The 27,649-nt window shown below is 43.1% G+C and overlaps 1 protein-coding gene across 3 annotated transcripts in view; it reads right to left on the bottom strand.

Annotated features, from left to right (window-relative positions):
• LOC149262973 (peptidase uncH-like) overlaps window positions 1-27,330 on the bottom strand; it is a 414,879-nt gene extending 387,549 nt beyond the window's left edge. The window contains exons 1-2 of one of the 3 annotated variants that reach the window (XM_089425545.1): window positions 26,851-27,330; window positions 13,674-13,858 (exon numbers count right to left, since the gene is read on the bottom strand). In XM_089425545.1, coding sequence (XP_089281671.1) covers window positions 13,674-13,858; window positions 26,851-27,008 — 343 coding nt within the window. In that variant the 5' untranslated portion in view covers window positions 27,009-27,330. The remainder of the gene's footprint in view (window positions 1-13,673; window positions 13,859-26,850) is intronic. The other 2 variants (XM_089425540.1, XM_089425535.1) reach the window with 2 other exon arrangements.
• Window positions 27,331-27,649: the final 319 nt, after the last annotated feature.

The following is a 27,649-nucleotide window of genomic DNA, read 5'->3' as shown; positions in this document are numbered from 1 at the left end:
AGTTTTGGGCAGCAAATTGACTTCAGTCAACAGCAGTTTGACTATGTTTTTGGAGTTGTTTCTTCAGGCTGTTCGAGGGCTACTTGACCGGAAATTAACCATGCATATTGGAGGTCAATTTCAACTCATTTGACCAAGTTTGACTTTGTTGATCTAGGGTTTGTTGTTGTTGATATAAAATTACAGAATTCTGAATTTGTACTATTTCTCTCTGCTGAACTATTGAAGATAAAAGAAGATTTGATCAAAGGGTTTCCCCGCATTGGGGTTTGTCCCTGGCTAGCCGCCACATCTTGTGTCTCTTATCTTGGCTTGTTTTTTGTTGATTGTTTAATGTTCTATCTGCACTTTACTTAATGTATATGTGATTGCTAATCTGTGGCTAATAGAAAAAAAGGAAGTAAACTGCTTTAAGCATAGAACCTACCATAATTTAACATTAGGACAATTCCTTTTGTAGTGTCCATATTCTTGACATCCAAAACATTAGATATTGGACATGTCTTTGTTGTTGGTTCTTCGTGGACCAAACTTGCCAAATTTATCCTTTCTTTTGGCCATGGTAGCAAATGCTTGCTCCTTTGATCCCCATCTTCCTTTGCCTTAAGTCTGGTTTCCTCTGTTCTGCATAGAGACCACATTTCACTAAGAGTGGTTGCTTCCTTCTTGGCATATATGTTTGATGTGAAGTTGCCCCAATCCTCAAGTAAAGCATTGAGTACTACAGTTGTCATCTCTCTGTCAGACATGACTTCCCCAAGCTCTTGAAGTTGATCTCTCATTTCAGAGATTTTCATGAAGTAGGGAGCTATTTCTTCCTCTGTTATCTTCATCTTGTATAATTCATTTCTTAAAGATATTACTTCTTTGGTTGTAGATACCGAGAATAGCTCTACTAGCTTATCATAGATTTCTTTCGATGTCTCAAACTTGGAGACATAAGGAACGAGAGTCTTTGATTGATTCTTTCAAAATCCTTTGAGCTCTTGTCTCATTCTTATTGTACTTGGCTAAGGCTTGAGTTTGTTCCTTAGTAGAGATAGTGATATTCCCTTTGACATCCTCTAGGAGTTCATTTTCCTTGAGTAGTAGATCAATCCTCTTCTTCCATGCAAGAAAGTTATTGGTACCTACCAATTTATCACTTTCCTTGCAAAAAGACATTGATGTATATTCAGAAGGGGACATGTACTTACTTGATAGATTTTGAGATGTAATAGATTTGCTTTTTGTCTGTCTGGGTATTGCGCAGCCTCTAAGAATTTCATCTTGTTGCTCCCTCTGAACAGTGAAATTCCCTTCTCCGCTTATATGCTTCCTCGCTGATCACTCACGCTCTGATACCATTGTTAGTTTTTGTAGCATCAGATGATACTAGGGTGCCAGAAATGGCTCACCCAACAGAGAATATCCTCGGTAGTAGTACCTCTATCCGGAGATAGATATTCTAGCAAATCAACAACCGGATGATCAAACCCCACAGCGACTCCAGTTGTTCCCTACGCTGGACAGCAAAAGCTGCTCCAAGCACTGCTCTGGAACTGCGTCACTCCTCCAGGAGTTGCGTCACCCTTTCTCGGCTCAGAATTTGCTGATCTGCTCCTAGTTTGCCCCACAGAATCTCCCCAGCGCTGCCTCTGAAGCCCTCTACGACTTCTGCATCAGCCTCTACGGCCCTCTGCGTCAGCCCTTCTAGGGCCTGCATTGTCTCTCCCGGCACTACACTACCTCTCTGCCATGTATTCTTCAACCTGGATGAAAATCCCTTGTTGAACTGCCCCTCGCTGCAACTCTGATCACTAACTCGATTTCCTCAGCAAACCTCGCCCCAGAAAATCGAATTCTTTGATCACTTGGTGTATCTCCAACTGACCCTCAAGCCTCCTCTTATACTTTTCCTGTTGACGAATCAACGACCGAGATTAAGTCCCTAATCAACGGCTAAGATTAGAACTGGCTTGATCCTCGTCACTTAGAACATTCTCACCCATATTTTATTAACACAAATTAATATTTTTATTTAACTAAGTTTAGACTTAGGAGCCCATTAAAAATATTAATTATTTTAATAACTCTTCATCCGGGTGGAATTTCTCCAAACGATTTCTGGGTCTTGTAGATCTCATGTGCCTTAGCCTCTCCACTGATTTTCAAGGCTAGAGCGCATCTGATGCTACCCAAAATCAACACTCCCTCTTAGCGAAAATTGTGCTCTAGCAATGCTTCACCATAGAAGCATCACACTGATCTTCCGCATCGGTCCTTTATGTCGATGCTTGGGCTGCTACCCCTCATCCACTGCACTGTTGCTTCCTGTACTATTGCCCATGACACTGCCACTGCCACTGCTACATCTATACTGCAACTCCCTCTCAACGTGTTGCATCATGCTACCCATAACACTACCACTGCAAATTGTTGCACTGCAACTCAATTACCGAGAAGTAAGTAACTGACTTCACCCAAACACTGACATCCTGGTCAGTCTGGAAGCCTCGTGATGCTGAAGTTGCCTCAGCTGTTATCCTGTGCTCCCTCTGCTGCCATTGCGCTGCTGCAACCTCTTTTGTGCCTCTTGCGCTGCTGCAACCTCCACTGCACTGCTATAGACTTCTGCACTCTAGCACTGCCTTGTCGCTCCTTCACACCTTGCTCTACCCGACACCTGTCATCGTGCTATTGTCTTTAAGGGCTCCCGTCGCCGGATGTGATCCAAGAGTTTGGGCACCTCAAGGATCCTGCCCCTACATGTAGTCCTCTCGACCAGAACTCTATGTCTCCCCACCTCTTCTCTAGAGGCAAATGAGAACTAATGGCACAATCGTCATCAGTCTCGACATCCTTCTCCGCCTTTGTTGGAGCAGCCTTTGAGTTGGAAGCTTCTCCCTTGCCTTTCTTCCTAGGGCACTGAGAGGCATAATGTCCCAGCTCCCCACAGTTGAAGCACTAGACCTTGGAGATGTCTTTCTTCTTCCTCTGTTGTACTCCCTATTGTCCTGTTGATGCAAGAGTTGCATCCTCCTCCTCCTCCTTGATTCGAACTCCCTTACCGTTACTCCCCGCCTTGGTCAATCTCCTAAGCTCTTCCTGTCAAAGCGCTGCCCACATCTCCTGCCAACTAGGGAGAGTCACTTTGCCCAAAATGCTTTGGACAAATTTCTCACACTCCTCAGAGACTGCATTCAGGGCAGTCCTGACCATGAACTCTGGATCCGATGCAGACCCTACGGAAGTAAGCTTGTCGAGAATCCCTTGCAACCTGAGAAGGAAGGGATCTATCTCCTCCCCTTTCTGCATCGGTATGACCTCAGTTGATTCTCCAATAACATCTTCCGTTGCACTGAAGAGCCCTGGTATAAGGTGGTCAGGGTCTCCCACATCTCCCTTGTTTTTGACTTCTTAGCAACATGTGGTATTACATGATCCTTGACCCCATCTAGAATCATGCATTTTGCCTTTGCCTAGGCCTCCTCATACTTCTCATTTGCATCAGGGTCAACTGGGACAGCTACAGTTTTCAAGGCATAGTCCTTGATGCGATTTTATCCAAGATTGCCAGGATCCTGGCCTTCGAGATGGCAAAATTGAAAGCCCCGTCCAATCTGTCATAATCCCTCAATCCATTCACTGCCATCTCTGCTCCTCTTCTCTAGACTCCCTCTGAGTCCTGATTCCTTCTCGGAAATCCTTTGGCCAAATGTCGAATCACTCCTCTCCAATCTTCCTTTGCCGCTGCAACTCGAATCTAGATTTCTTGGCTAGAAATCTGTCGAGGTAATGCTTCCCTCTACCTTGGTTCAGTCTCCTTAGACACTGTTCTGCATTGACAGAAACAGTGTCCCACCAGCTCCTCAAATCAAAATCTGCACAACTCCCTTAGCCCCGACAAGTGAAGAATTTGAGCCCTTTTGGCTTTGCGCAATCATAGTGAGAGTTGGATTAGTGCCTCCTGGCCACTGCATCAATCCTTCCTGGCTCAAAAATATGACTTGGCACTGGGTAAGCTTGATCTACCTCCCTCTACCTCTGCGATGGCCTAGACAGCTGACGTAGTGACTGCGTGGGCTCCTCCCAACTACTGCGTCACCTTCACCTGTCTCAGAGTGCTGACGCAAGCACTGCGTGAGCCTCTGCGTCACCTTCTTTGCACTGCGTCAATCCTCTTCTCGCCTCTTCAACTCTGGAACAACGCTGTCTCTCGGGACAGCTACTTCTCTGCTGCAAATTCTCAGATTTCTTGGCTGATGTCTTCAATCGCCTATGATCTACAATCGCTCTAATACCATGTGAAAATCCCTGAATCTAACACATCAGAAACCCCTATTGCAATTTCTGGTTTACTATCTCCTACTTGTTCTTTACATTAACAAGTTATTTAATTGCATAAACATCGAAGTAAACAAAATTGCAGCCTTCAAAAATATACAGATCATGCACTGAAATAAACTGAGACAATAACAAAAGGGACACCGTTATTTTTGGACAATCGTCCCCGAAAAAACCCAATTCGGGAAAACCGGTGCAACATATAGAGGGTTTGTATTATTAAGTAGATTTCTTGAATACAAATAGGGTGCCAGAAATGGCTCACCCAATAGAGAATATCCTCGGCAGTAGTACCTCTATCCGGAGACAGATATTCTAGCAAATCAGCAACCGGATGATCAAACCCCACGGCAACTCTGCCTGTTCCCTATGCTGGATAGCGAAAGCTGCTCCAAGCACTGCTCAGGAACTACGTCACTCCTCCAAGAGCTGCGTCACCCTATCCCAGCTCAGAATCTGTTGATCTGCTCCCAGTCTGCCCCACAGAATCTCCCTAGCGCTACCTCTGAAGCCCTCTACGAATTTTGCGTCAACCTCTACGGCCCTCTACGTCCTCTGCGTCAACTCCTATGGCCTCTGCGTCAGCCCTTCTAGGGCCTGTGTTGTCTCTCCCGACACTGCGCTGCCTCTCTGTTATGTATTCTTCAACCTCAGATGAAAATCTCTTGTTGAACTGCCCCTCGCTGCAACTTTGATCACTAACTCGATTTCCTCAGCAAACCTCACCCCAGAAAATCGAATTCTTTGATCATTTGGTGTATATCTCAAACTGACCCTCAAGCCTCCTCTTATACTTTTCCTGTTGACGAATCAACATGCCGAGATTAAGTCCCTAATCAACAGCTAAGGTTAAAACTGGCTTGATCCTCGTCACTTAGAACTTTCTCACCCATATTTTACTAATACACATTAATATTTTTATTTTCCTAAGTTTAGACTTAGGAACCCATTAAAAATATTAATTATTTTAATAACTCCTCATCCAGTTGGAATTCCTCCAAACGATTTCTGGGTCTTGGAGATCTCATGTGCCTTAGCCTCTCCGCCAATTTTCAAGGCTAGAGCACATCCAATGCTACCCAAAATCAACATTTTATTTTTTTGCAGAATTTTATTTGTGAAGGTTGTAGTGTGTTTATTTCGATATTTGTCATAGCAAATAAATTGTTAAATTAATTAACAATTAGGAGAAATAATACCAGTTGATGCAATAGGATTCCATATTGGAATTTTCACATCGTATCGGAGCACAGTTGATCAATCGGAGAGCTCAAAGGCGAAAAAAGGAATTTCGCTGCTCAGTGTGGGCAGCAGGCCGAAATTCCCTAGGGCAGCACGGTCTTTTTGCCAGAAGGCCGAGTTGCTTAAGGAAGTTTGATTTTTCTGAGAGAGGGGCAAACAACTTCGATCCTTCCAAATCAAGTGATTCCAGAGGCAGAGGGAGCAGCTCAGTCATTTCGTTGGGAAGATCTCTAGCTGGATGCAGAGGGTTTTGCAGCAGTATGCTGAAGCAGAACCAGCGTCGAGGTGGAAGAGAGAAGAGCACACAAAGAGGGAAAATTTTCCTCAGGGAACTTCTTGTCTCAAGAAGTTTGATTTTCCTTGCAGATCGGCAATAGTTGTGAGCAAATCTTCTCACTCCAGAAGGGAATGTGAGTAGCAGAGCAGCAGACGAGCAGAAGGAAAGAGGAATTTTTCAACAGTTCGTTGAGGAAGTTTTCAACAGTTCGTTGAGATGGACATTGTTGGGCTTCGTGATCAGGATAGGTTGGATGGAGCTTCCAACTATGTCATCTAGAAGGCAAGGATGTCCTTCCTGTTATCGGGCAAACTAGCAGGGGACCTAAAAGGTAAATGCTAGGCCAAGGGCAACAAATGGAGTCTTAGCCCACTGTCACGTCAGCTAAGGCTCCCTACTATTTACGGACGTTCACTGATGGGAGGAGCCCCAGTATATTATGGAGTCATGAATGATAAATCAACGAGTGGATGTGGAGTGACCCAAAATGATTCCCTTTCCAGAAGAGGTTGAAGGACAGATCTTGCTCTCTTTCTAAGCAAGGTACAATGTCTTTTAGGATAGGAATGAGAGAATTTGAGGGTTCGCTTTAGGGGATATGATTCGTGAAAGAATTTCCCAATCCCTAAAATCCTTATAGAAATTGGTATCTCGGATGGTTCTTGAAGAATTGTCTTTTCAAAGGAATGGGACCACACGGGACCAAGTGGACCCAGCCTAAGTTAGGAGCTGAGAGTTTAACACCAATGATGTTCCAAAACCTAGACAAGGTGGGGGAAGGATCAAAGAAAGAGTCTTTACTTCAAGGTGTTAAATTGATCCTGTGAGGAACTAGCCATAGGGATGCTAGGGCAAAGTTTGATCTCGGATCTAGGGCTTGGGTTTTCTCACAAATCCACCGTCGGATTGGCCTCAAATTTGGAAGAGGTCTTTAGGAGACCACTAGCGCAGGAGGGCTAGGAGATCAAACTTTTTGGAGGGATAGTTGGCCGGGAAAATGACGCCCTAGTTGACCGAACTTGGCTAGTCCTAGGAAAAGGTGAAAAAAGTTTAATTTTAGGTGACCACCTTTTGGTAGATCAGTGCCTTAGTCTTGGGAGAATGGAGTCTATGATAAATATGTTTGAGGACCTTCGGTTTCTGGTCAAGGAGGCCTCAATGCCATTTCACTAGCCTTCTAGGTCAAAGAGAAGCAAATCTTGCAGCTTTTATACTTCGATGTGCAAAAGGTGATGGCTTATCAAGATAAATTTGTTAATAGAATTACCCCTAGGAGATTTCATTCACTTTACATGGCCCATACATTGAGAGATGCTATTTAGAAACAAAATTCCACAATTTAAGCAGTAAATGCATCCAGCAATTAGCCCTAAAAATAGTGAAAACCTCGGTACAATGTATACGATAAAGTAAACAAGAATAGCATTCAAAGCATGTACTTACATGTGATAGAGTATATCCAACCATCCACAATTTGACAATAGAGAAACTCCAAGGCAAGATAAACCAAATCTACTCATCAAAATTCATCCATAAATCTCCAATTCATGCTCCAAGAAAAAGTGCGAAAATCTCAGGGGCGAGAAGAGATCCAATCCAAAGTGATGATGAGAAAATGAACTCAACTCACTTGTATTTATACACTAATGAGGAGTTCGAATTAGCCTCCTTGGCCTACATAAGCCCCAAAAATAAAATAATGTTCTAATAATCTAACTTTTGGTGACAAGCTCGCCAAACTAGCTCACAAATGAAAGAATAAGCCTCTCAAGAGGTCAAATAATAATCTATGCATGTCATAGGGCCCTATAAGAGGCCTGATGAGGTCCATGGGTATGGGTGTGATAATGAAGAGTAGGACCCTCACAAGCTTCAGTCCTCCACTCCTGGCCTCTAGAATTGCACACTACGCAATCCCTAAGTCTTCCTCTAGTTTAGTACCCAGTTCCAGCTCCATCAGTGATTTTCATGAAGCCCGTTAGACTAGGAGTTTTTGGACTGATGTCATCTTGTCATGAGTGATTTCCAGTTGCAGGTACTATATCTTTTCATGACAAGATGATGATTGAAGAGGAGGAGACCATACTATAAGACACTTAAGAAGTTGTAAAGACAAGTCGATCATTGCACAAGAAGTTGAAGGGACACCAGATTGCGACAGAAGTTGGAAGATCAATATTGTAGTGAAGACTCCCTATTTTCAGCCTCTTGGAAGGTGAAGAAGAAGAACAAAGTAGATCTTTCAGGAAGATGAAGTACTGAACAGACCTCTCACAAAGATTGAAGACAAAGCAGCAAGAGGAACAACTTGGCATTGCCACTTCATCATGGAGTCTATGTTATCATTGTCAAGTTGTGACTTGTACCAGTTCCATCACAATGTCATGTGTGTCCATGTGTCTTGCCATATCATTTGTGGATGTAATGATGTAATTATCAAAAGGAAAGGACAAAATGTAATGTGTGGAAGACCAAGAGTCATATGTGGAATATGAAAAGTCACGGTCATATATGGACAAAAGAGTCTTTAGGAAAAGTTCAAAAGTCATATAGAAGTCTGAAGGTCACATTAGAAGTCTAAGAGTCATAAGGGAAGCTCAAGAGTCATGGAGATATGAAAGGTCATTCCTCTTGTCATAAATACACCCTCATAACTCAAGCAAATGGCTTTTGGAGGCTTAGCCTTTGGAGAGCTAGCCTTGGCTTCACCAGCATAGCATAGGAGAGAAGATCGTCCTTTGGAGAAGCAAGAAGTGACTTAATGTTCCACTATTGGAGCTAGTGGCTCGCCATTGTAACTGTGTACTTGGATCTTTCACCTAATAATCAGAAGCTCAATAAGCCAACACATTTTCATGCATGTATCGTGAATGTAGTAAGACTATTCTTTATATGTTTGCAGTATGTGTTTTGTTCACATGTACTAAGGAAATTGAACTATTTCAGTGGCTTTGGTACTTATCTTGTTGAATGTGTGTTGTATTTGCTTTAATGATCGTTGTGTCTATGTGAACTACTTCGCTAGATAACTAACGAATCTTTTCATGCTCTCGTGTGTCTCTCTTAGGTTAGTACTATTACTTCCTTCCAAAGACTCACTCCTCTCTCTCCCCTCATGAAAGTCTCATTTTATACATTGCAATTGGTGTTTCACAGTGTCAACTTTCTTGTTGATTTCAAAGGTTATGTGCATACTCTCTTATGTTATTCATTGCAGCTAAGGCAAACCTTTGAGTTATGGTGGTCGGGCTGATACTCTGGATGGGGCTCCTACTCCAAACGGTGTGAGGTCTAATTGGGACTTCACATCGGGGAGACCCCCTTGGTTGACGGATTTCCATCACCGTCAACAAATACCCAAGACCTTATGCCTTGCAAGCACTAGGTCAATTCTAGTCTCCCATGCCCTAAAGTGTGTAGCTTGTTCAAGCTTGTTTTCTATCTGCATGAAAGAATTCATGATGAAGATGACCAATCAAAACAGAAGATGTAGAATCCCAATGCTCTTCAAGGTGCTCTCAATGCTATTCAAGGTGATCTTAGTGCTCTTTCCTTTCACCAAAACTCTGATACCATGTTGATTTTCTAGTGCAATCAAGACTAGTAAAATTTTCAAACTTATAACTACTTCCAATGATACAATTGCTCTTCTTTAGTGCATTCCAATCATTAAGCAGCTATACATGAAAATTTTCAACAATTAACTTCATCAATAGAGCAATAGAGATCACAATAAACAATAAGACAAGAGACACCAAAATTTTGGTCAATGACCAAGGCAAAACCCCACAAGGGAGAAATGTGAAAATTCCTATATCTAACAATCTTTGGAATCCTACTGCAACCAGCTGAATCTACTTCACCTAGATTTACAAACTTATTTCAGATTTCTTCTTGAAATATTGAAGCAAATTACTGAAGCAGCCTACACCAAATTAAATATGATTCTGAAACATAAAAACTGAGCAAGGAAATACAAACACATAGGACACTGTTATTTTTGGACAAAAGGCCCCCTGAAAAACCCAAATGTGGGAAAACCAGTGCAGCAACTCTAAGGGTTTTTATTATTATTAAGCAGTAGCAAATTCTGAATACATCTTTGAATACCTCACGGGGTTATTCAATTACAGAGAGAAATATTGGCAGAAAGAATTGTGAGGTTACCTCACACTATCACTGGAAATCCTGGCTGATCCAACCCCAGACTAACTGCCTCCCCGGCTTTTTTGGCAGCCTCTGCGCAGTGCCTGCGTCAACCTAGCGTCAACCTCTTTGGGGACTACGTCACTCCCCTAGCTGGTCGATTTGCTGCCCAGGAGATTCGATTTCTGCCTCCCGGTCTCACACCCCAGCTCCCAGCTTCAGAAACTCAAATTCCTCTGCAGATTTCGGACTCCTCACTAGCTTCTGCGTGGCTCTATGTCAGCCCCTCTAGCTCAGTGCTGCGACTGTTGGATTATCCTCTGCCTCTCTCTGCTAATGATTCTGTGGCTGAGAAAATCGCTCTCTTCCGGAAGCTATCACTGCCCCTCTGCTGCAAGATTACTCCTCAATCGAATTTTCCTCTTGAGAACTTCTCACTTCAAAAAATCGATTTCTTGATCTCTCTTGGTGTGTTTTCCAAATGACCCTCAAGCCCCTTCTTATATCTTCCTGTTGGACAACCAACGGCCTAGATTAATTCCTGTTTGACTTGATCTCTGTCTTTATCTAGAAGATTCACCCACAATTAGATTAATACCCATTAATATTTTAATTTTCCTAAGTTTAGACTTATGAACTCCATTAAAAATATTAATTATTTTAATATAATCGTCTCTGGGTGGAATTTCCCAAAATGGTTTCTGGGTTCTTTGGAATGCATGTGCCCAAGCCTCCCTGCAAAATTTGAGGCCTAGAACACATTCGATGCTACCTCAAATCAACAGGAAAACCCAGAAATCTTTCCTTATGAGAGAGAGTTCAATTCATCAAAATGCACATCAGAATATTCCAGTCAAAATACCAATCTCTGACCTCAATAAATGCCAAGTCAAACCAGTCAAATGAGAGAGAAACAATCAATGTTGGTCCAAGTCAAACTTTGCAACAGAGGGACCAAATTTCAGCCTGAGGCAGCTGGTCAAAGGGCTGAAATTCAGCCTGCAATACCATTGTCAAAGCTTGGTCAAATTACAGAAGTTGACCTATGGTCAACCCTCGGTCAATGCCCCAGTTTACGAGCAGAACTTCGGTCAAATACAGTCAACCAATCACAAAGACTGTCGGCCTCCAAAATCAGTCAAGAGCTCGGCCAAACAGAGAGGAACAAACCAAAGTCAACGCTGGTCAAACATAAGTCAAATAGTTGGTCAACACAGAAACAAATCTTCTTCTTCTTCTCCTCGTACGTGTGGATAGACCTCCTTGTTTCAGATCGAATGGGTGAGTGATATGAGATGCCAAATGAAGTTAATCGAACTCCAATATATAGGTGTGCTAAGAGGAGGGTTTTGACCATAGGTTAAAACCCTTCAACAGGTGGGACCGACTTGAGCAAATGAGGCCAACTTGGTCAACATAAAAATACATAATTTCTTCTATGTTGTGCCAATGAAAATACCGACCAAAGCTACCAATTTTCAACAAAAGTCAATGCTTGCTGACAGTGAAAGTTTGCACAAGAGGGCTGAAATTCGGATTGAGGCTTCTGGTCACAGGGCTGAAATTTGGCCTACAATTCCTCAGTCAAAAACTTGGTCAAATTTCAGTAGTTGACCTTGGGTCAACTCTAGGTCAATGGCCTAGAATAGAGACAATACTTCGGTCAACAAACAGTCAATGAACAGTCAACGAACAAAGGAATATTCGGTCTCTAAACTTCAGTCAATAGCTCGGTCAAACAGAGAGAACAAATCAAGTCAACGCTGATCAACAGAAGTCAAATGAGCTGATCAACGCAGACATAATTCTCCTTCCTCGCACGTGTGATCAGATCTCTTTGTGATTGGTGGAATGAGTGAGTGTGATGTCATGACTCATGATCAAATGAGGTCAATGAATGTCAATATATATGTGAGTCAAGAGGGGGATTTTGACCTTGGGGTCAAACCCTGTGACTTGTCCATTTGAGGCCGATACAGCTGGAATACAATTAATTTCTTCTGCAATTTTGACCATGAAAATACCGACCGAAGCTACAATTTTCAATACTTTGCAATAAAATAATTGGTGAAGAAAGGCTCTTAACATGTGGAATGATTTATGGGACAAGAACACAGTCGAATGGTTCTCTTTGTGAGGTCTTAAATCATTCCCAAAGACTTCAGGCCCCTAACCAATCTGCTGGCAGTGCAATACGTCAGACAATTCCAGAAGATTGTCTGTTCAAGCTTAGTTTGGCTATTCGTGGACCCATTTGGAAGGGGATTAGAAACGATCTTATGGGAAGCCATTTATGGACTACCAAGCTAAGGAACTTTATGACAAGTGCCAGCCAACTGGTTCACCAGGTAATCGTCTCAACAGAAAGTGGAATGTTCACAATCACAAATCAACATGTCTCAAATGGTGTCACAACATTTGGAAGTCACATTCTTCTAAGACTCAAGTACTTGGTTGACTCCAGTCTCCATAACCGTCTAGCAGTAAAAGATCAATTGCATCTCATTGGGCTAACAACTAATTGTTGTGTTGTTTATCACAACCCTAGAACGGTTAAGTATTCTGAAATAATAAAGTTGTCAAACCATTCTGGGCTTGGTTTGTTGTTGAGTATAATGTTTTCTTTATTTCTCCTCAACGTTGTAAAGGATTATTTGGGGACAAATGGGTGATTTGGCAGAAAAATCAGGACTAGGATATGATCCACCAGAGGGGAAATTCTTTTTTTTGGAAACATACCTTCCACGCAACTTTTCATGAGGTTAACACTTCATTCAATTCAAGATAAGTTTCTATATTTAGATCAGATAACACTACCCAGCTATCAGCCAGTATCACTATTTTTAGGAAAGATGTAGAAAGTCTTCAAGTCAGAACCAAAGCTGGTATGCTAGGTCTCCTTTCTTATGTAGACTGTGGGCTCTTGTCAGACCTCTCTTTGGTTCCTAGATGTAATAATTTTGATGTACAAGAATCTTGATTTATAATGTAATATCATTTGCAATAAACAAGAACACAGTCAGCTGTGGCATGTCCACTACAAAAGAAATTCCACACAAAAAGCTTAAAATTTATGGAATTTGAAGGCAGTCCTCCTTTCAAGTTTTCTTTTCATACTGTCCAACTTATATGTTATGCTCCCCATGCATATTATTTATAACGATAGAAATATACCCTAAATCACAGTTTTCAATTGGCTGACAAACGAGATCTAGTTTAACAAAGAGTGGGATTTGCACTAGAATGATCCCAGGAACAATCCCAACAATGAAAAAAGTCACGAAAAGCATGCTAAATACAGGTCAAAAATACAATGTGGATTATTTTGATGCCCTTGCACTACTATAGGTAATATAGTTATCAATGACCAATACCATCATACTGTTTCAGTAAGGAGAAATGGTATTTTTTTCTAATTACTCTGTGGATAGATAAGAGCCAATTATAAAAGTTTAATGCCCAACCGTTATGTGAACATATAGAAAAAATTATTTTTAGGCCCTCTTTCTTCTCATTCTTGTTAATGAGAGATGCATTCAGCAAAGCTAATTCAGACTAGTTAATTATAATCATTCCTTAAAAACTGTTTGCCTTAATGATCTGCCAAGAAAAAATATAGCAGAGCTATGCTGACATTCAAAACCACACAATGGAATAAGGTCAAAGAATCAAGAAAACATGCCTCCTTTGATAGACTGCTTATAGAGTCTTTGATCCTCATAGTTGGAGAACACAACTACATCTCCTGAGACAGTAAATGCACCTCCACCATATTCATGTACTAAGGTCCTAACATTAAATCCAGCTGGGGTGATATCTTCAGCTGCATCTCCTGCATCTGCAGCCTCCCTCACTAAAACTGATCGTCTGAACATGATCCATGAAATTGTGAGGTATTTGTTCCAATAAAAGAATACTAATAGAGATCAGAAAAAGGGAAATCTTCATGTCATGTCACACATTTCAAATTGGCTGAAAAGAAAGCAAAAATATTATATATAAATATAAATTCATTAATATGGACAATCAAATAAGATTGCCAATCATTTACCCTACTAATCATGTCTTTCAATTACTTTGAATTCTTTCGTGTGGATATTCAAAATTGTCAAGGATGAAGACCATTTCAAATTTGTTAAAGGTGCCTATTACTACCCAAACTAGCAGTCTTGCCAATGTCCCTATTACCGCAAAATCTAGCAAAACTAGTGCAAAGCCTCACTAGGCAACGTAGGTCTTATGGGAACAAGAGATCAACCACCATTGTCACCTTGGTGGCTTCCATCCAATTATTTAGTGGTGGATATTATCCCCGCAAGGGAAGCTTCCCCACGAAATATCACCAGCAAGATATTCAATAATTCAACTAAGGAGGGCTCAATGGTGATGCAAGGTCTTATAATTGAAGGAAGAGGTACCAGCCAAGCCTTGAAAGGCTGAGATAAAAGTTGCCTAGAGTTCAAGTACACTTTGTTAAGACCTTTATGATTAGAAGAAGGTTGGTACAAGTTAGAGTTTTTATGGTATGCAAATTTAGGGCATATAATGGCATATAGCAACTTGAGAAAATAGCATATTAGTGGTAGGATCAACAAAAGAAGCAAAGGCTATGAAGGAGGCAAATTAGAGTTAAGTAAACAACAGTTGTTACTGGCTGAAAATGCATCTGACAGCAATTAAAACATGGAACTAATGCTAGATTTTTCCTTCTATATTTATTAAATGCAATCTCTTTCAATAGGGCAATATTAGATGGGCAATAAATTGCTATTAAATGTCAATATAAACTAACCCTAACTCTAGATACCATAAATTGAGGAGAAAAAGAAGAAATTAAAGTGACCACCACAAGCTAGTCTAGTGCCTTCTCTCAATTGGGAAATGGTGTAATGTTCCTAAACAGGAAATTAAGTGACAAACAAAGCATGCAAACAATCCAGCAATCAAAAATTCAAAATACACATCAGGCACCCATGAAAATGCTGGAAATAGAGAACTGCTGAGCCATTTTGTTAAATCTTCAAGGGCAAATACAATGGTGCACCTGGGCTTGTCTCTAAGGACAAGCGTGACAAAACCCAGGTGAGAAAATGCTGATCTGAAGGCTGCCCAACTGCTGCACCAAAACTGATCTGCGCTGCCCAGAAACTGCGTTGTCTGCTAGAACCAAAAGGCTGGAATCACTGCTTCCCGTGCTCAGAAAATTATAAAACTTCAATTTCCGATCCTCAACCAAAACCCACCAAAACCCAGGAAGGGTTTGGCCTAGTTCAGACTTCTGAAATTCGACCCCCAAGGAGCCCAACCTCTGCTGCAACTGGTAAACTCGGCCTGCCTGAGTGAAGCTGGGAAAACTCCCAAAAACTACCCCAAATCACTGGGATGAGTCCTCCTATGAATTTCCTTCCTTCCCAATTGTGATTCTAGTGTTGTGGCTCTTTCCCTCAAGACCCATGTGATGCCCAAACTAGCCCTCTACGTTGTCCTCCAAGACTGGAATTCGAACTGCCTATTTGTTGCACTCACTTGCTCCAAAACTCCTCCCAAGTGCTGACCCAATGATGTCCTTCGAATCTCCTGGTTCCTCCGGCTAATGGCTGGCCCAATGAAGCTCTATCCTCAACTGCGTGTTCCCTATCTGCTGGCCCAGAAATACGCACTGTTGGATGATGACTGAATGAACTAGCTGCGAATACTCCTTGGTGCTCCTCAAGATGCTATGAAATTGACTTCCTAGGGTGGCACTCGTAGTCCCCCGAAGGTAAGGTTGAATATCTTGCTTGAGAAATTCGTGGTTGAACAGCCAGTTGACTCGGCTAAGCAGCTTGAGCAAACAGTCAAGTGATTTTCGATATGCAAGAATGAATGATTCCCAAGTGAGGAGCTCTTCCTCCTTGTGACTTTGTGGGCCTCCCTTTGCCTCATGTGGGCCCCTCCAACAGCGATACAAATTCCCTCCAAGGCAATTTGAATTGCCCAATACGCTTTCCCACGTGGGTGGCCCCCACCTTCCACTAGCAAAATAATCTGGTCATATTTCTCCTAAGTTCCTAAGTCAAAATTGCTTGGGTCCTTTTCCTTAGCAAAATTGTACAAAATTGTGTAGAGACAAAACCTGTTACAAATTCTTTTGGGAAGGGACATGACAGTCCTCCCCTCCCAAATGTTGCTTGCCCTCAAGCAACTTCAGAGCTGGGTGCTCCAGAATGTGCTCACCCTCCCAGGTGGCATCCTCATCTGGCAAGTTCTTCCAGCGAACCAAGAACTCCCTGATGGTCCTGCTCCTCAGCTTCCTCTCCCGCCTCTCCAAAATGGCCTCAGGCTCCAAAACTAGGTGGCCCTCATCATCCAACGGGGGTAACTCTATTGTTGTTGTCACCTGTTGTCCCAACACCTTTTTAAGGCATGAGACATGGAATATGTTGTGAATCCTGCTCCCCGGAGGCAGCTCCAGCTCGTAGGCCACCTCCCCAACTCGCCTGACTACCCTGTATGGCCCATAAAAACGAGGTTGTAGCTTCTCGGCCCCCTTTTGCTTCAATGTGGACTGCCTGTACGGCTGTAACTGGAGGTACACCAAATCCCCCTCCTCGAAATGTCTCTCAATCTGGTGCCGATCTGTGTACATTTTCTGTTGGTTTTGCATTGTCACTAAGTTATCCTTGAGAGCCTTGAGGATGTCTTGGCTCTCTTGGATCCAATCTTTGGCCTTTGGGGCCTGACTATCTCCAAAAACAACGTCAGCAAAAGATAATGCATCATAACCATACAAGGCACAGAAAGGAGTCATACTGATGGACATGTGATGGGTGGTGTTGTAGCAATACTCGCCCAAATGCAGCCATCGAATCCAAGCCCTTTGCTGCCTAGTCACGTAGTTCCTCAGGTACCCCTCCAGCCACTGATTAACTTGCTCGGTCTGGCCATCTGTCTGGGGGTGGTAACTTGTGCTAGGGGTGAGCTCGGTACCAACCAACCTAAAGAGCTCCTGCCAGAAGTCTCCCATGAACCTGCTATCTCTATCACTCACGATGTTCTTAAGAAGCCCGCGTAACCAGAAGATCTCCCTAAAGAACCGCTCTGCAACCTGTGAGGCCGAATATCTGGTAGGGATGGCGAAAAAGTGGGCATACTTGGTCAATCGGTCGACCACTACATAAATGCAGGCCCTGCCCTGTATTGTGGGGAGCCTCGTAATGAAATCCATGGAGATACTCTCCCATTTCCCCTCGAGGATGGGGAGCGGCTATAATAATCCTGCAGGATGAATCAACTCCCCTTTGTTCCTCTGACATGCCTCACACTCCTGTACGTGTTTCAGCACATCCCCCTTGAGGCCCTTCCATGTGAAGCGCTCCCTGACTGCCATGTATGTTTTCCTGAACCCCTGGTGCCCTGACAATGGCAAGTCATGTGCTGCCTGGAGCACTCTCTCCCTCAACTACAAGTTGGGAACCAGAAATATGCACCCCTTGTAGTAGATGACCTCATCCATCACCCGATAGTGCTCATCTGCGTGGGTACCCTCCAAAATCCCGCATGCCCTCCTACCCTTGAAATACTCCACCAATAACTAGGCCTTCCAATCATGGCAGATGCTCATGAGTGATAAGCCTACAGGTCTCCGGGATAGGGCATCAGCCACCACGTTGTGTTTCCCCCGCACATACTCTATGTCGAAATCATAGGCCTGCACCTTGCTGACCCATCTCTGTTGTCTGTCATTGAGGCCCTATTGCCCCATGAAGTGACGAACAATGTTGTGATCAGTCTTCACCTGAAACCTATTACTCACCAAATACTGTTGAAACTTGGCAAAGGCATGCATAATGGCCAGCATCTCATTGTCATATATAGAATATGACCTCTCATGGGGTAAGAGCTTTTGACTCTCAAAAGAAATGGGGTGCCCATCCTGAGACAGTACTGCTCTGACTCCCTCCCCAGATGAATCACACTCCATGGTGAAGGGCTGGGAGAAGTCCGGAAGTGCTAAAACTGAACAACTACTCATCACCTCCTTGAGGCGATCAAAAGATGCCTGTGCCCCATCTGTCCATGTGAAGCCCCTCTCTTGGTCAAATCTGTGAAGGGAGTTGCCAACTACGAAAATCCCTTAACAAACTTCCGGTAATATGTGCAGATGCCCAAGAAGCCCCTCAACGTTGTCACATCTCTGGGTACTAGCCAATCACGAATAGCTCGTATCTTCTCCTCATGGACCTTCACCCCATCTGCGCCAATGATATGCCCCAAGTAGAGCATCTCGGTCAAGCCAAACTCACACTTGGATAGCTTGGCATAGAACTATTGCTCCAAAATACGTAGCACCTCCTCCAAGTGTTGGAGATGCTCCCTCCCAAGTCCTGCTATAAATCAAGATGTCGTCGAAGAAAACCAACACAAACCTCCTTAACTGCCTCCGGGACACATGGTTCATACATGACTAAAAAGTAGCTGGGGCGTTGGTAAACCCAAATGGAATGACCAAGAACTCGAAGTGCCCATAATGGCACCGAAAATCTATCTTGGGGACGTCCTGATCCCTCACCCTGATCTGGGGGTACCCCGAACGTAGATCTATCTTAGAGAAGTACTTGGCTCCTCTAAGCTCATCCATCAACTCATCGATGCAAGGTATGGGGTACCGATTCTTCAATGTCTTCCTGTTGAGGGCCTGGTAGTCAATGCACATGTGCAAGGTTCCATCCTTCTTCTTCACCAGCACCACTGAAGAAGCAAAGGGGCTGGAACTTGGCCTGATGTGGCCCAATGCCAACAGTTCCTTGATGGCACGCTCAATCTCGTCCTTATAGGCCTTAGGATGCCTATAAGGGGTGGTAATCACTGCCTACACACCAAGCTCCAGCTCGATGGTGTGCTCGAATCCCCTATCTGGTGGTTGCCCTGGTGGGATAGCTCCAAATACCACTGAGTACCTATCTAACAAAGCCTATATTTCTAGAGGTGGTGACTCGGCCTGCCCTCCAACCTCTGAAACCTCCAGCTCCACTGCCACGCTATGTCCCCATGTCGCAGATTTGCCTCCATCCTATGCGCTGGGACTATCTATGGTGGGTATGAATGCATGCCTCTAAGGACCACCGATTTGTCCTCCAAGCCAGTGAACTCCATCTCCAGTTTCTTCCATTCCAGTTTTTGTCCTTGGATTCCTTGATCTCTTGGGAGGACGATGGCTTTCTTCATGGGCAACAAGAGCTTCTCTCCTTCTTCTATTGTTAAAAATTGTTGCTGTTGTAGCCATGATTGTTGTTGTTGGACCTAGGAGCACTTTCATTTTCCGGACAATCTTGAGCATAATGACCATGCTTGTTTTGAAACATTGAACTTTTGATACGTCCCCTCTAGATCTTCTATTGGAATCCTTAGATGTTGGAGCAGGCTTTCTTGAATTAGATGGTCCTACTCTTCCTTTCCTTTTCTTGGCTTGGGCAGCAAATTCAATAGGTACTCCTTCTTCATGCTTTTGAATTCTTCCTCTAGAGATCATCTTGAACTCCTCTTGAGTGCACTTGCCTAATAGCTCATCAAATGAGGGAAACCTGTCATTGTTGCTAATGGTTGTAATAAATGTCTCCCATATCATAGGAAGACCTCCAAGGGAAATCAACACCAACTCTCTATCAGATACAATCTCTCCAGCAATCAAAAGTTGATCCTTGAGTTGAGATATCTTCATGAAGTATGCTTGTATAGCCTCACCCTTGTTCATCTTGATGTCCTTGAGTTGATTCTTCAAAGAAAGAATTTGACTCACCTTGTTCATCTTGATGTCCTTGAGTTGATTCTTCAAAGAAAGAATTTGACTCAAGTTGTTGACTTCATACATTTCATTGGACTTCTTCAATTTTGAAACATAAGTGATCAAATGATCTCTCAAAGAATCAATAATGATTTTCTTAACTTTGACCTCACCTTTCTTGTATTTGGACTTGGCAGCGATAGTTGCACTCTCCAGAGGCTTAGGTATCTTTCCTTCAACATACTCCATGACATCATTTTCTTCCAAAGACAGATCCAGCCTGACCCTCCATGGAGCAAAGTTTGATGAGTCATTCATTTTTTTCCTCAATCTTGAAGTATGAGGTAGACATCTTGACTTAGTCAAATGATCTTCAACAACAGATAAGATATCTTCAAGAGCAATTTCTCTTGTCTCCTTGGGCTTGTCTTCACCTCAGCTCTGATACCATGTTAATTTTTCAATGTTCTATGTTGTAACAATCACTTAGAAAATTTCTTCTTTCAATGGTAATCATTTTTCCAATTTAATTTCAATCACCCATTGACAGTAAGCAATTGTAGATAGAAAAATAAACAATATGTAAAATAGAAGACAGCCAAGATCAAAAGAGACAAGAGAGATTTTTGGTCAAAGACCGGGGGAAAACCCCACAAGGGGGAAAATGTGAGAATTTCTGAATCTACACATCATAAATCCTACCGCAGTCACTGGTTTATCATCTCCTACTTGTTATTTCATTCAACAAGTTATTTAATTATAAGCAATGATGAAAAACACTACTGCAGACTACACTGACATACAGATCATAAACTGAAACAATAGATAAGACAAACACACAAAGAACACTGCTATTTTTGGACAAAACGTCCCCGGAAAAACCCAATGCGGGAAAACCGGTGCAGCAGATAGAGGGTTTGTATTATTAAGCAAGCATAATCTGAGTACAACAGGTTGCCTCTCACACCGGCTAACCTTTCAAAGAAATCTCGGCAACAAGAAATACATACGAGGGTTTACCTCGTTCTCCAAGTCACAACTGATCCACTGAGTGGCTTGACTCCGGCAAGCACTACGAAATCCCAGCACAATCCCTGCTTGGGCCAGCGTCTTGCCTCTAGGAGACTGTGTCACCCCTTCTACTAGATCGATTTGCTGGAGGAAGACTGTTGTTCAGCCCTCCTGGCTCAAAACCTCGCTTCTCCAGCAAAATCTCGAACTTCTGACGAATATCCTACACTACCACTGCAAGAGACCCTCTTGGCCTGTGTCAACACTACGTGAGCCCCTTCCTGGGCTGCGTTGCCTCTCTGATGCTATTGTTGCCTCTCTACCTGGTACTCTTTGGGTCGGAACTCCTTTCCGATCCAACTCTCTGCTTCTGCCCCCTCAATGTAACTCGGATCACCTATTCGATTTTCTCAGCAAACCTCACCCCAAAAAAATCGAACTGACTAATCACTTGGTGTATCTCCAACTAACCCTCAAGCCTCCTCTTATACTTTTCCTGTTGATGAATCAATGACCGAGATTAAGTCCCTAATCAACGACTAAGATTAAACTAGACTTGATCTTCGTCACTTGGAAGCTTCTCACCCATATTTTTATTAATGCCCATTAATATTTTTATTTTCCTAAGTTTAGACTTAGGAACCCCATTAAAAATATTAATTATTTTAATAACTCACAATCCGGGTGGGAATTTCTCCAAACGATTTCTGGGTCTGGAGATCTTATGTATTCTGGCCCCTCCATAAAATTTCGAAGCTAGAGCACATCTGATGCTACCCCAAAAACAACACTCCCTCTTAACGAGGAATGTGCTCTAGCAATACTTCCAAAAGAAGCATCACACTGATCCACGACATCAGTCCTCTGTGCTGCTGCCCTTCATCCACTGCACTGTTGCACCCTGTATTGCTACCCATGACACTGCCATTGTTGCATCTGTACTACAGCTCCCTCTCAAAATGCTGCAACATGTTGCCCATAGCACTGCCACTGCTAATTGTTGCACTGCAACTCAGTTGCTGAGAAGTAAGCAACTGAAAAGCCACCCAAAAGCTGACATATTGGTCAGTCTGGATACCTCGTGATGTTGAAGCTACCTCTGCTGCTAATCTATGCTGACCCTCTGCTGCTACTGCGCCGCTGCAATCTGCTTTGTGCCTCCTGCACTGCTGCAACCTCCACTGCGTTGCTTCAGACTCTGGCACTCTAGCTTTGTCATTGTTACTCAATCATCCCTCACACCAACTGACTCCCGTCATTCTGCTACTGTCGTTAAGGGTTCCCGTAGTCGTATGTGATCCAAGAGTTTGGGCACCTCAAGGATCCTGCCCGCAGTGTAGTCCTCCCAACTACAACTTGATGTCACCCCACCTCTTCTCTAGAGGTGCACGAGCACTGAAGGCACAATCGTCATCCTCGCCTTCCCTGTCATCTTTTGCTGGAGCAGCCTTCGAGTCAGAAGCCTCTTCCTTGCCCTTCTTCCGGGGGCACTGAGTGGCGAAATGTCCTAGTTCCCCACACCTGAAGCATCTGACCTTGGATATATCCTTTTTCTTCCTTTTTTGTTGCCCTTGTTGTCCCGATGATGCAAGAGTTGCATCCTCCTCCTCCTCCTTCTTGACCCGAGCTCCTCTGCCGCTACTCCCTGCCTTGGTCAACCTCCTGATCTCTTCCTGTCAAAGAGCTGCCCACATCTCCTCCCAACTGGGGAGAGAAGCTCTGCCCAAGATACTCTAGACAAATGTCTCCCAGTCTTTAGTGATTGCATTCAGGGCAGTCCTGACCATGAACTCAGGATCTGGTGTAGACCCCACGGAAATCAGTTGGTCTCGAATCCCTGAGAAGGAAGGGATCGATCTCTTCTCCCCTCTGCATCTGGTACTGTCTCAACTGATTCTCCAATAGCATCTTCCATTGAACGGAAGTCCCCTGGTACAAGGTGGTCAGCGTCTCCCACATCTCCCTTATTGTTTCCTTCTCAGCAATGTGTGGGACCACATGATCTTTGACCCCGTCTAGAATCATGCATTTAGCCTTCGTCTGGGCCTCCTCGTATTTCTTCAGCGGATCAGCGTCGACCGGAACAGTAAACTAACTTCAAGGGATAGTCCTTGATGTGATTCTTGTCTAGGACTGCCAGGATCCTAGCTTTCCAGATGACAAAATTGGATGTTCCATCCAATCTGTCCTCATCCCTTAGTCCATTGACTGCCATCTTTGCTCAACCAAATGTAGGACTGGTTCTCTTCTCCCTCTCTTGCTACTACTCCAGCAAGACTCACATCTGGATTTCTTCGATGCTAGAAATCCTCTAAAGAACAAGTTCTTTCCAGACTCCCTTTGAGTCCCGATTTCCTTCACATAAATCCTCCCGCCAAATGTCGAATCACTCCTCTCCAATCCTCCTTTGTTGTTGTTCAGGAACCCAGATCTAGATTTCTTTGGCTAGAAATATGTCAAGGCAGTGACTCCCTCTACCTCGGCTTTGTCTCCACAGACATTGTTCTGTACCAACAGCAACAGTATCCCACCAGCTCCTTAGATCAAATTTGCATTGTTCCTCCAGCCCCGGCAACTGATTGATTTGAGCCTCTCAGGGTCTGCGCTAGACCAGCGCTGCTCTCATGTACTGCGTCACCCTCTACAGGCTCGAAATGTTGATGCATTCACTGCATGAGCCTCTGCGTCACTTCTCTGGCTCTACGTCACCCCTTCAGCTGCTCCTCTGCCTCTGAAACAGCACTGTCACTCGGGACAGTTGCTTCTTTGCAGCAAATTCAATGGATCTCGTGGTTGATGACTTCAGTGTCCTATGATCTGCAATGCTCCGATACCATGTGAGAATTTTTTATTCTACACATCAGAAATCTTACTGCAGTCACTGGTTTATCATCTCCTACTTGTTATTTCATTCAACAAGTTATTTAATTATAAACAATGATGAAAAACACTACTGCAGACTACACTGACATACAGATCATAAACTAAAACAATAGATGAGACAAACACACAAGGGACACCGTTATTTTTGGACAACACGTCCCCGGAAAAACCTAATGCGGGAAAACCGATGCAAAAGATAGAACGTTTGTATTATTAAACAAGCAGAATCTGAGTACAACAGGTTGCCTCTCACATCGGCTAACCTTTCAAAGAAATCTCAGCAACAAGAAATGCATACAAGGGTTTACCGCATTCTCCAAGTCACAATTGATCCACTAAGTGGCCTAACTCCGGCAAGCACTGCGAAATCCCAGCGCAATCCCTGCTTGGACTAGCATCTTGCCTTTAGGAGACTACATCACCCCTTCTGCTGGATCAATTTGCTGAAGGAATATTGTTGTTCAACCCTCTTGGCTCAGAACCTCGCTTCTCCAACAAAATCTCGAACTTCTGACGAATACCCTGCACTGCCACTGCAAGAGACCCTCTTGGCCTACGTCAGCACTGTGTGAGCCCCTTCTTGGGTTGCGTAGGCCTCTGCGCTACCTCTCTAATGCTATTGTTGCCTCTCTACCTGGTATTCTTTGGCTCGGAACTCCTTTCCGATCCAACTCTCTGCTTCTGCCCCTCTCACTGCAACTCAGATCACCTATTCGATTTTCTCAGCAAACCTCGCCCCAGAAAAATCGAACTGATTGATCACTTGGTGTATCTCCAACTGACCCTCAAGCCTCCTCTTATACTTTTCCTGTTGATGAATCAACAGCCGAGATTAAGTCCCTAATCAGCGGCTAAGATTAAATAAGACTTGATCTTCGTCACTTAGAAGCTTAGCTTCTCACCCATATTTTTATTAATACCCATTAATATTTTTATTTTCCTAAGTTTAGACTTAGGAACCCCATTAAAAATATTCATTATTTTAACAACTCACAATCCGGGTGGAATTTCTCCAAACGATTTTTGGGTCTTGGAGATCTTATGACTTCTAGCCCTTCCACAAAATTTCGGAGCTAGAGCACATCCGACGTTACCCCAAAATCAACAGAAAACCCAACCAAATTCTTCTTCTATTAGATGTTCATCAAATATTCAGTAGAGATACATAGTCCAAGTACATCCAACAACTAGTCAAAGGTCAAAGCCTTGACTATCCAAGTTGACCATCCAATATCCAATCAACGCTGAGCATAAAAGTCAAATATGGTCAAAGTACAAGTCCTGTAATTTTGACCCTATCAAAGTCAAAGTCAAAAGCAGTCAACATTGCCCTAACCAGTCCAAGTCAACAGTCAAAATAGCTCCAAAAGGTTTGGTCAACCAGTCAAAGAATACGACCTCCTTTGCTTAGTCAAACTCGATCAAAATAGATCCAAATTTCTCTCCATATTTCGATCAAAGTTAATAGTTGACATACAGTCAACCCTAGTCTCAGGTCTGCAGTCAAAGTTGGTCAAAGTGCCTAGAAAAGTTCAGTCGTCTTCTCCTTGAATTCAACCTTCCAGAAAAGATCCAAAATTCGGTCAAACCAAGACAAATATCCCAAAGTCAACACTGGTCAAATATGTCAAAAATAGAAAAGTCAACACAGTGAAATCAGAAACTCTCTCTCCTTCGCACGTGTGAACTCGGACCCTGCAATTTTAGAAGTGATCGAGTGCCTATCCGCCAAAACAGGGCTTGGTCCACCCTTCCCCAGCTACGACCAACCTCCATGATCTACCACAGGCCTGCGACCTAGCTCCTAAGCCCTTTGTAGGCCTTGACCTTCTATCATAGCCCTTGATCACCCTGCAGTCTACCCTAACCAGGTTGTGGCCTCTCTGCTTGCCAGACAGATCAACTTGGCTTACTCCTTTTAGCACTGTCAGACCCTCTTCTACTTGCGAGTGGCCTCAACCAAGCCTTCTATCCTTGCGGCCTATACAGAAACACAGTCCAGCCCTCAAACTAGGGCTCGAACCCCTTTTTAGCCAAGAAATACCTCAAACAGACATGCAGCCTCCACACAAAAACTTTGTCACAAATTTTGGCCCCTCTCTAGGGCTGTCCTGCGGCTGGGTCACTTTAGCCTCCTTTCACATGAGTGAAGTCCTTCTCACTTGACGTGTAATAGCCTCTCCATTGGTTTATATTGATATTTTTCCATTAGGAGTCTTGGGAGCCCTCTTCGTCCTTCAAGAGACCCCACTCACCACTCAACATTAAATTAGAATATTAAATTCACCTCCTTGGGTTCCAAACCCACTCCTTTGGATCAAAACCCCAAACTTTAGGTGCCTTGCTCACAAAGCCCCCAAAGGCTTTTCCACTAGGAAATACCTTCCGAGCTACCAAATTTCAACAAGAGAAAGGATTGAACAAAGGTAGTCTTTCAAGGTGAAACCTTTTACATTGGTTAATGGGAGGAGGGGATCTACTAGTGACTAGTAATTCATGGAATGAACAAGAGGACCATAGCTGGAATAACCAACCTTATATGACCAGAGCTCAGGCTTGACGTTTCAATACCTTAACTTTGTGTGTCGCTCAGTAAGTGAATTTACCTGCCTACCAAGGTGAGGTAGCAGAGCAGATAAAGGTAAAGTAGCATTTTGTTTTTACAGAAACCACTCTTATTTTGGCCAGAGTGGGATTAATCTAACCTGACCTGTCCATCTGGGGAATCCCAGGTAGTTGATAGAGGGTGCAAACAACAAAACACTGAGAATCAAACATGGGTCAGTTAAGTAAAAATCCTACCGGTTTACTGCTGAGCCACAGCCCCACCAACAAACAGGGTTATGCATTGGGAAAGCCATAGATTCAATCTAAAAGTTTCAATACAGTGGTTATTCCATACCAACGATTCTCTGTATCTAGTGGCCAATGCCAGCTTTCTTGTTAAGAAACAACATCAATCCGTAGGATGCTCTCATCATCGTATTGTGTTCAAAGAAATGGATGTTTGTACTGAACCCAGAACCCACAATTTTTTATAGATTTATCCAGCTGGCAATATGGGATTTAAGGTTTAAGAGACATAAATATAAACATAAATGGCCCATACACAAAATCTATTCACCCTTTGATCGGGACTGCATTTATATCATATGATTCATTATGACAATTGAAGGAACTGAGGCGGGGGTTGGAAACTTGCCCAGCTTCAGTTGGACGACCTTCCAACCATATGACACGCCCTTCCCCGTCGACAGCGAAGCCTCCCAAGAGCTTTTCGGCTCCAGAGACCACATCTGCTGTTATTGGAGACTTCCATGACCCATATGCTGCGCTCATCTTCTCCTTGTCTGCATACATCTCTCCGTTTTTTGATCCGCCGAGATCTGCCTAAGCAAGTTGCTGTGAATTTTCCTCTTCGAATGGAGGTCAATCTAATAGTGATGTGAAGGTCTTATATATGCACGGGAGAGATTGAGGAGGTTATGTCTAAATAACGTATGGAATAACACTTCATATATTGTTTTGAGTGGCAGACTTATTTCCCAACTTGCTATCAAGTCGCTATCAGAATCTAATCCTATCTACATTTGACCCAAAGAATTGCCTATTTTTATTGAGAATGAGACTTCCCTTCTAAGAGACGGCACTACTGCAAAATTACCAACAGCCAGCGTCCTGGCCGATATCCACCAGCAGGCCCTCCTGCATTCGGAGAATTCCATAAATAGGACAGGTTGTTGTTCGATTTCCTAAATAATACGTCCAATCACACAAAATCGAATATTCAGAAAAGTGGTGATCGGCTGCCTAAATGGAGAAAAACCAATCCGATTAATGGTAAATATTAATATCAATATCATGTAATAAATTAACTCTACATGTTAATGTTGATTTAATTTAATTATTAAAACATTAGAAAATAGTAGAGATTTAATAGAAAATTATTAGTGGAATAATAGAGATTTAATTTTTATAAAATATTTTTAATAGTAATTATT

The sequence above is a fragment of the Pinus tabuliformis genome, chromosome 6, assembly GCF_031772625.1.
Source record: "Pinus tabuliformis cultivar Carrire ecotype Pingquan chromosome 6, CPIR1, whole genome shotgun sequence".
Classification (NCBI taxonomy): domain Eukaryota; kingdom Viridiplantae; phylum Streptophyta; class Pinopsida; order Pinales; family Pinaceae; genus Pinus; species Pinus tabuliformis.
Note: the sequence above shows the minus strand (reverse complement) of the source record. Positions and strands in the feature narration are given on the sequence as shown.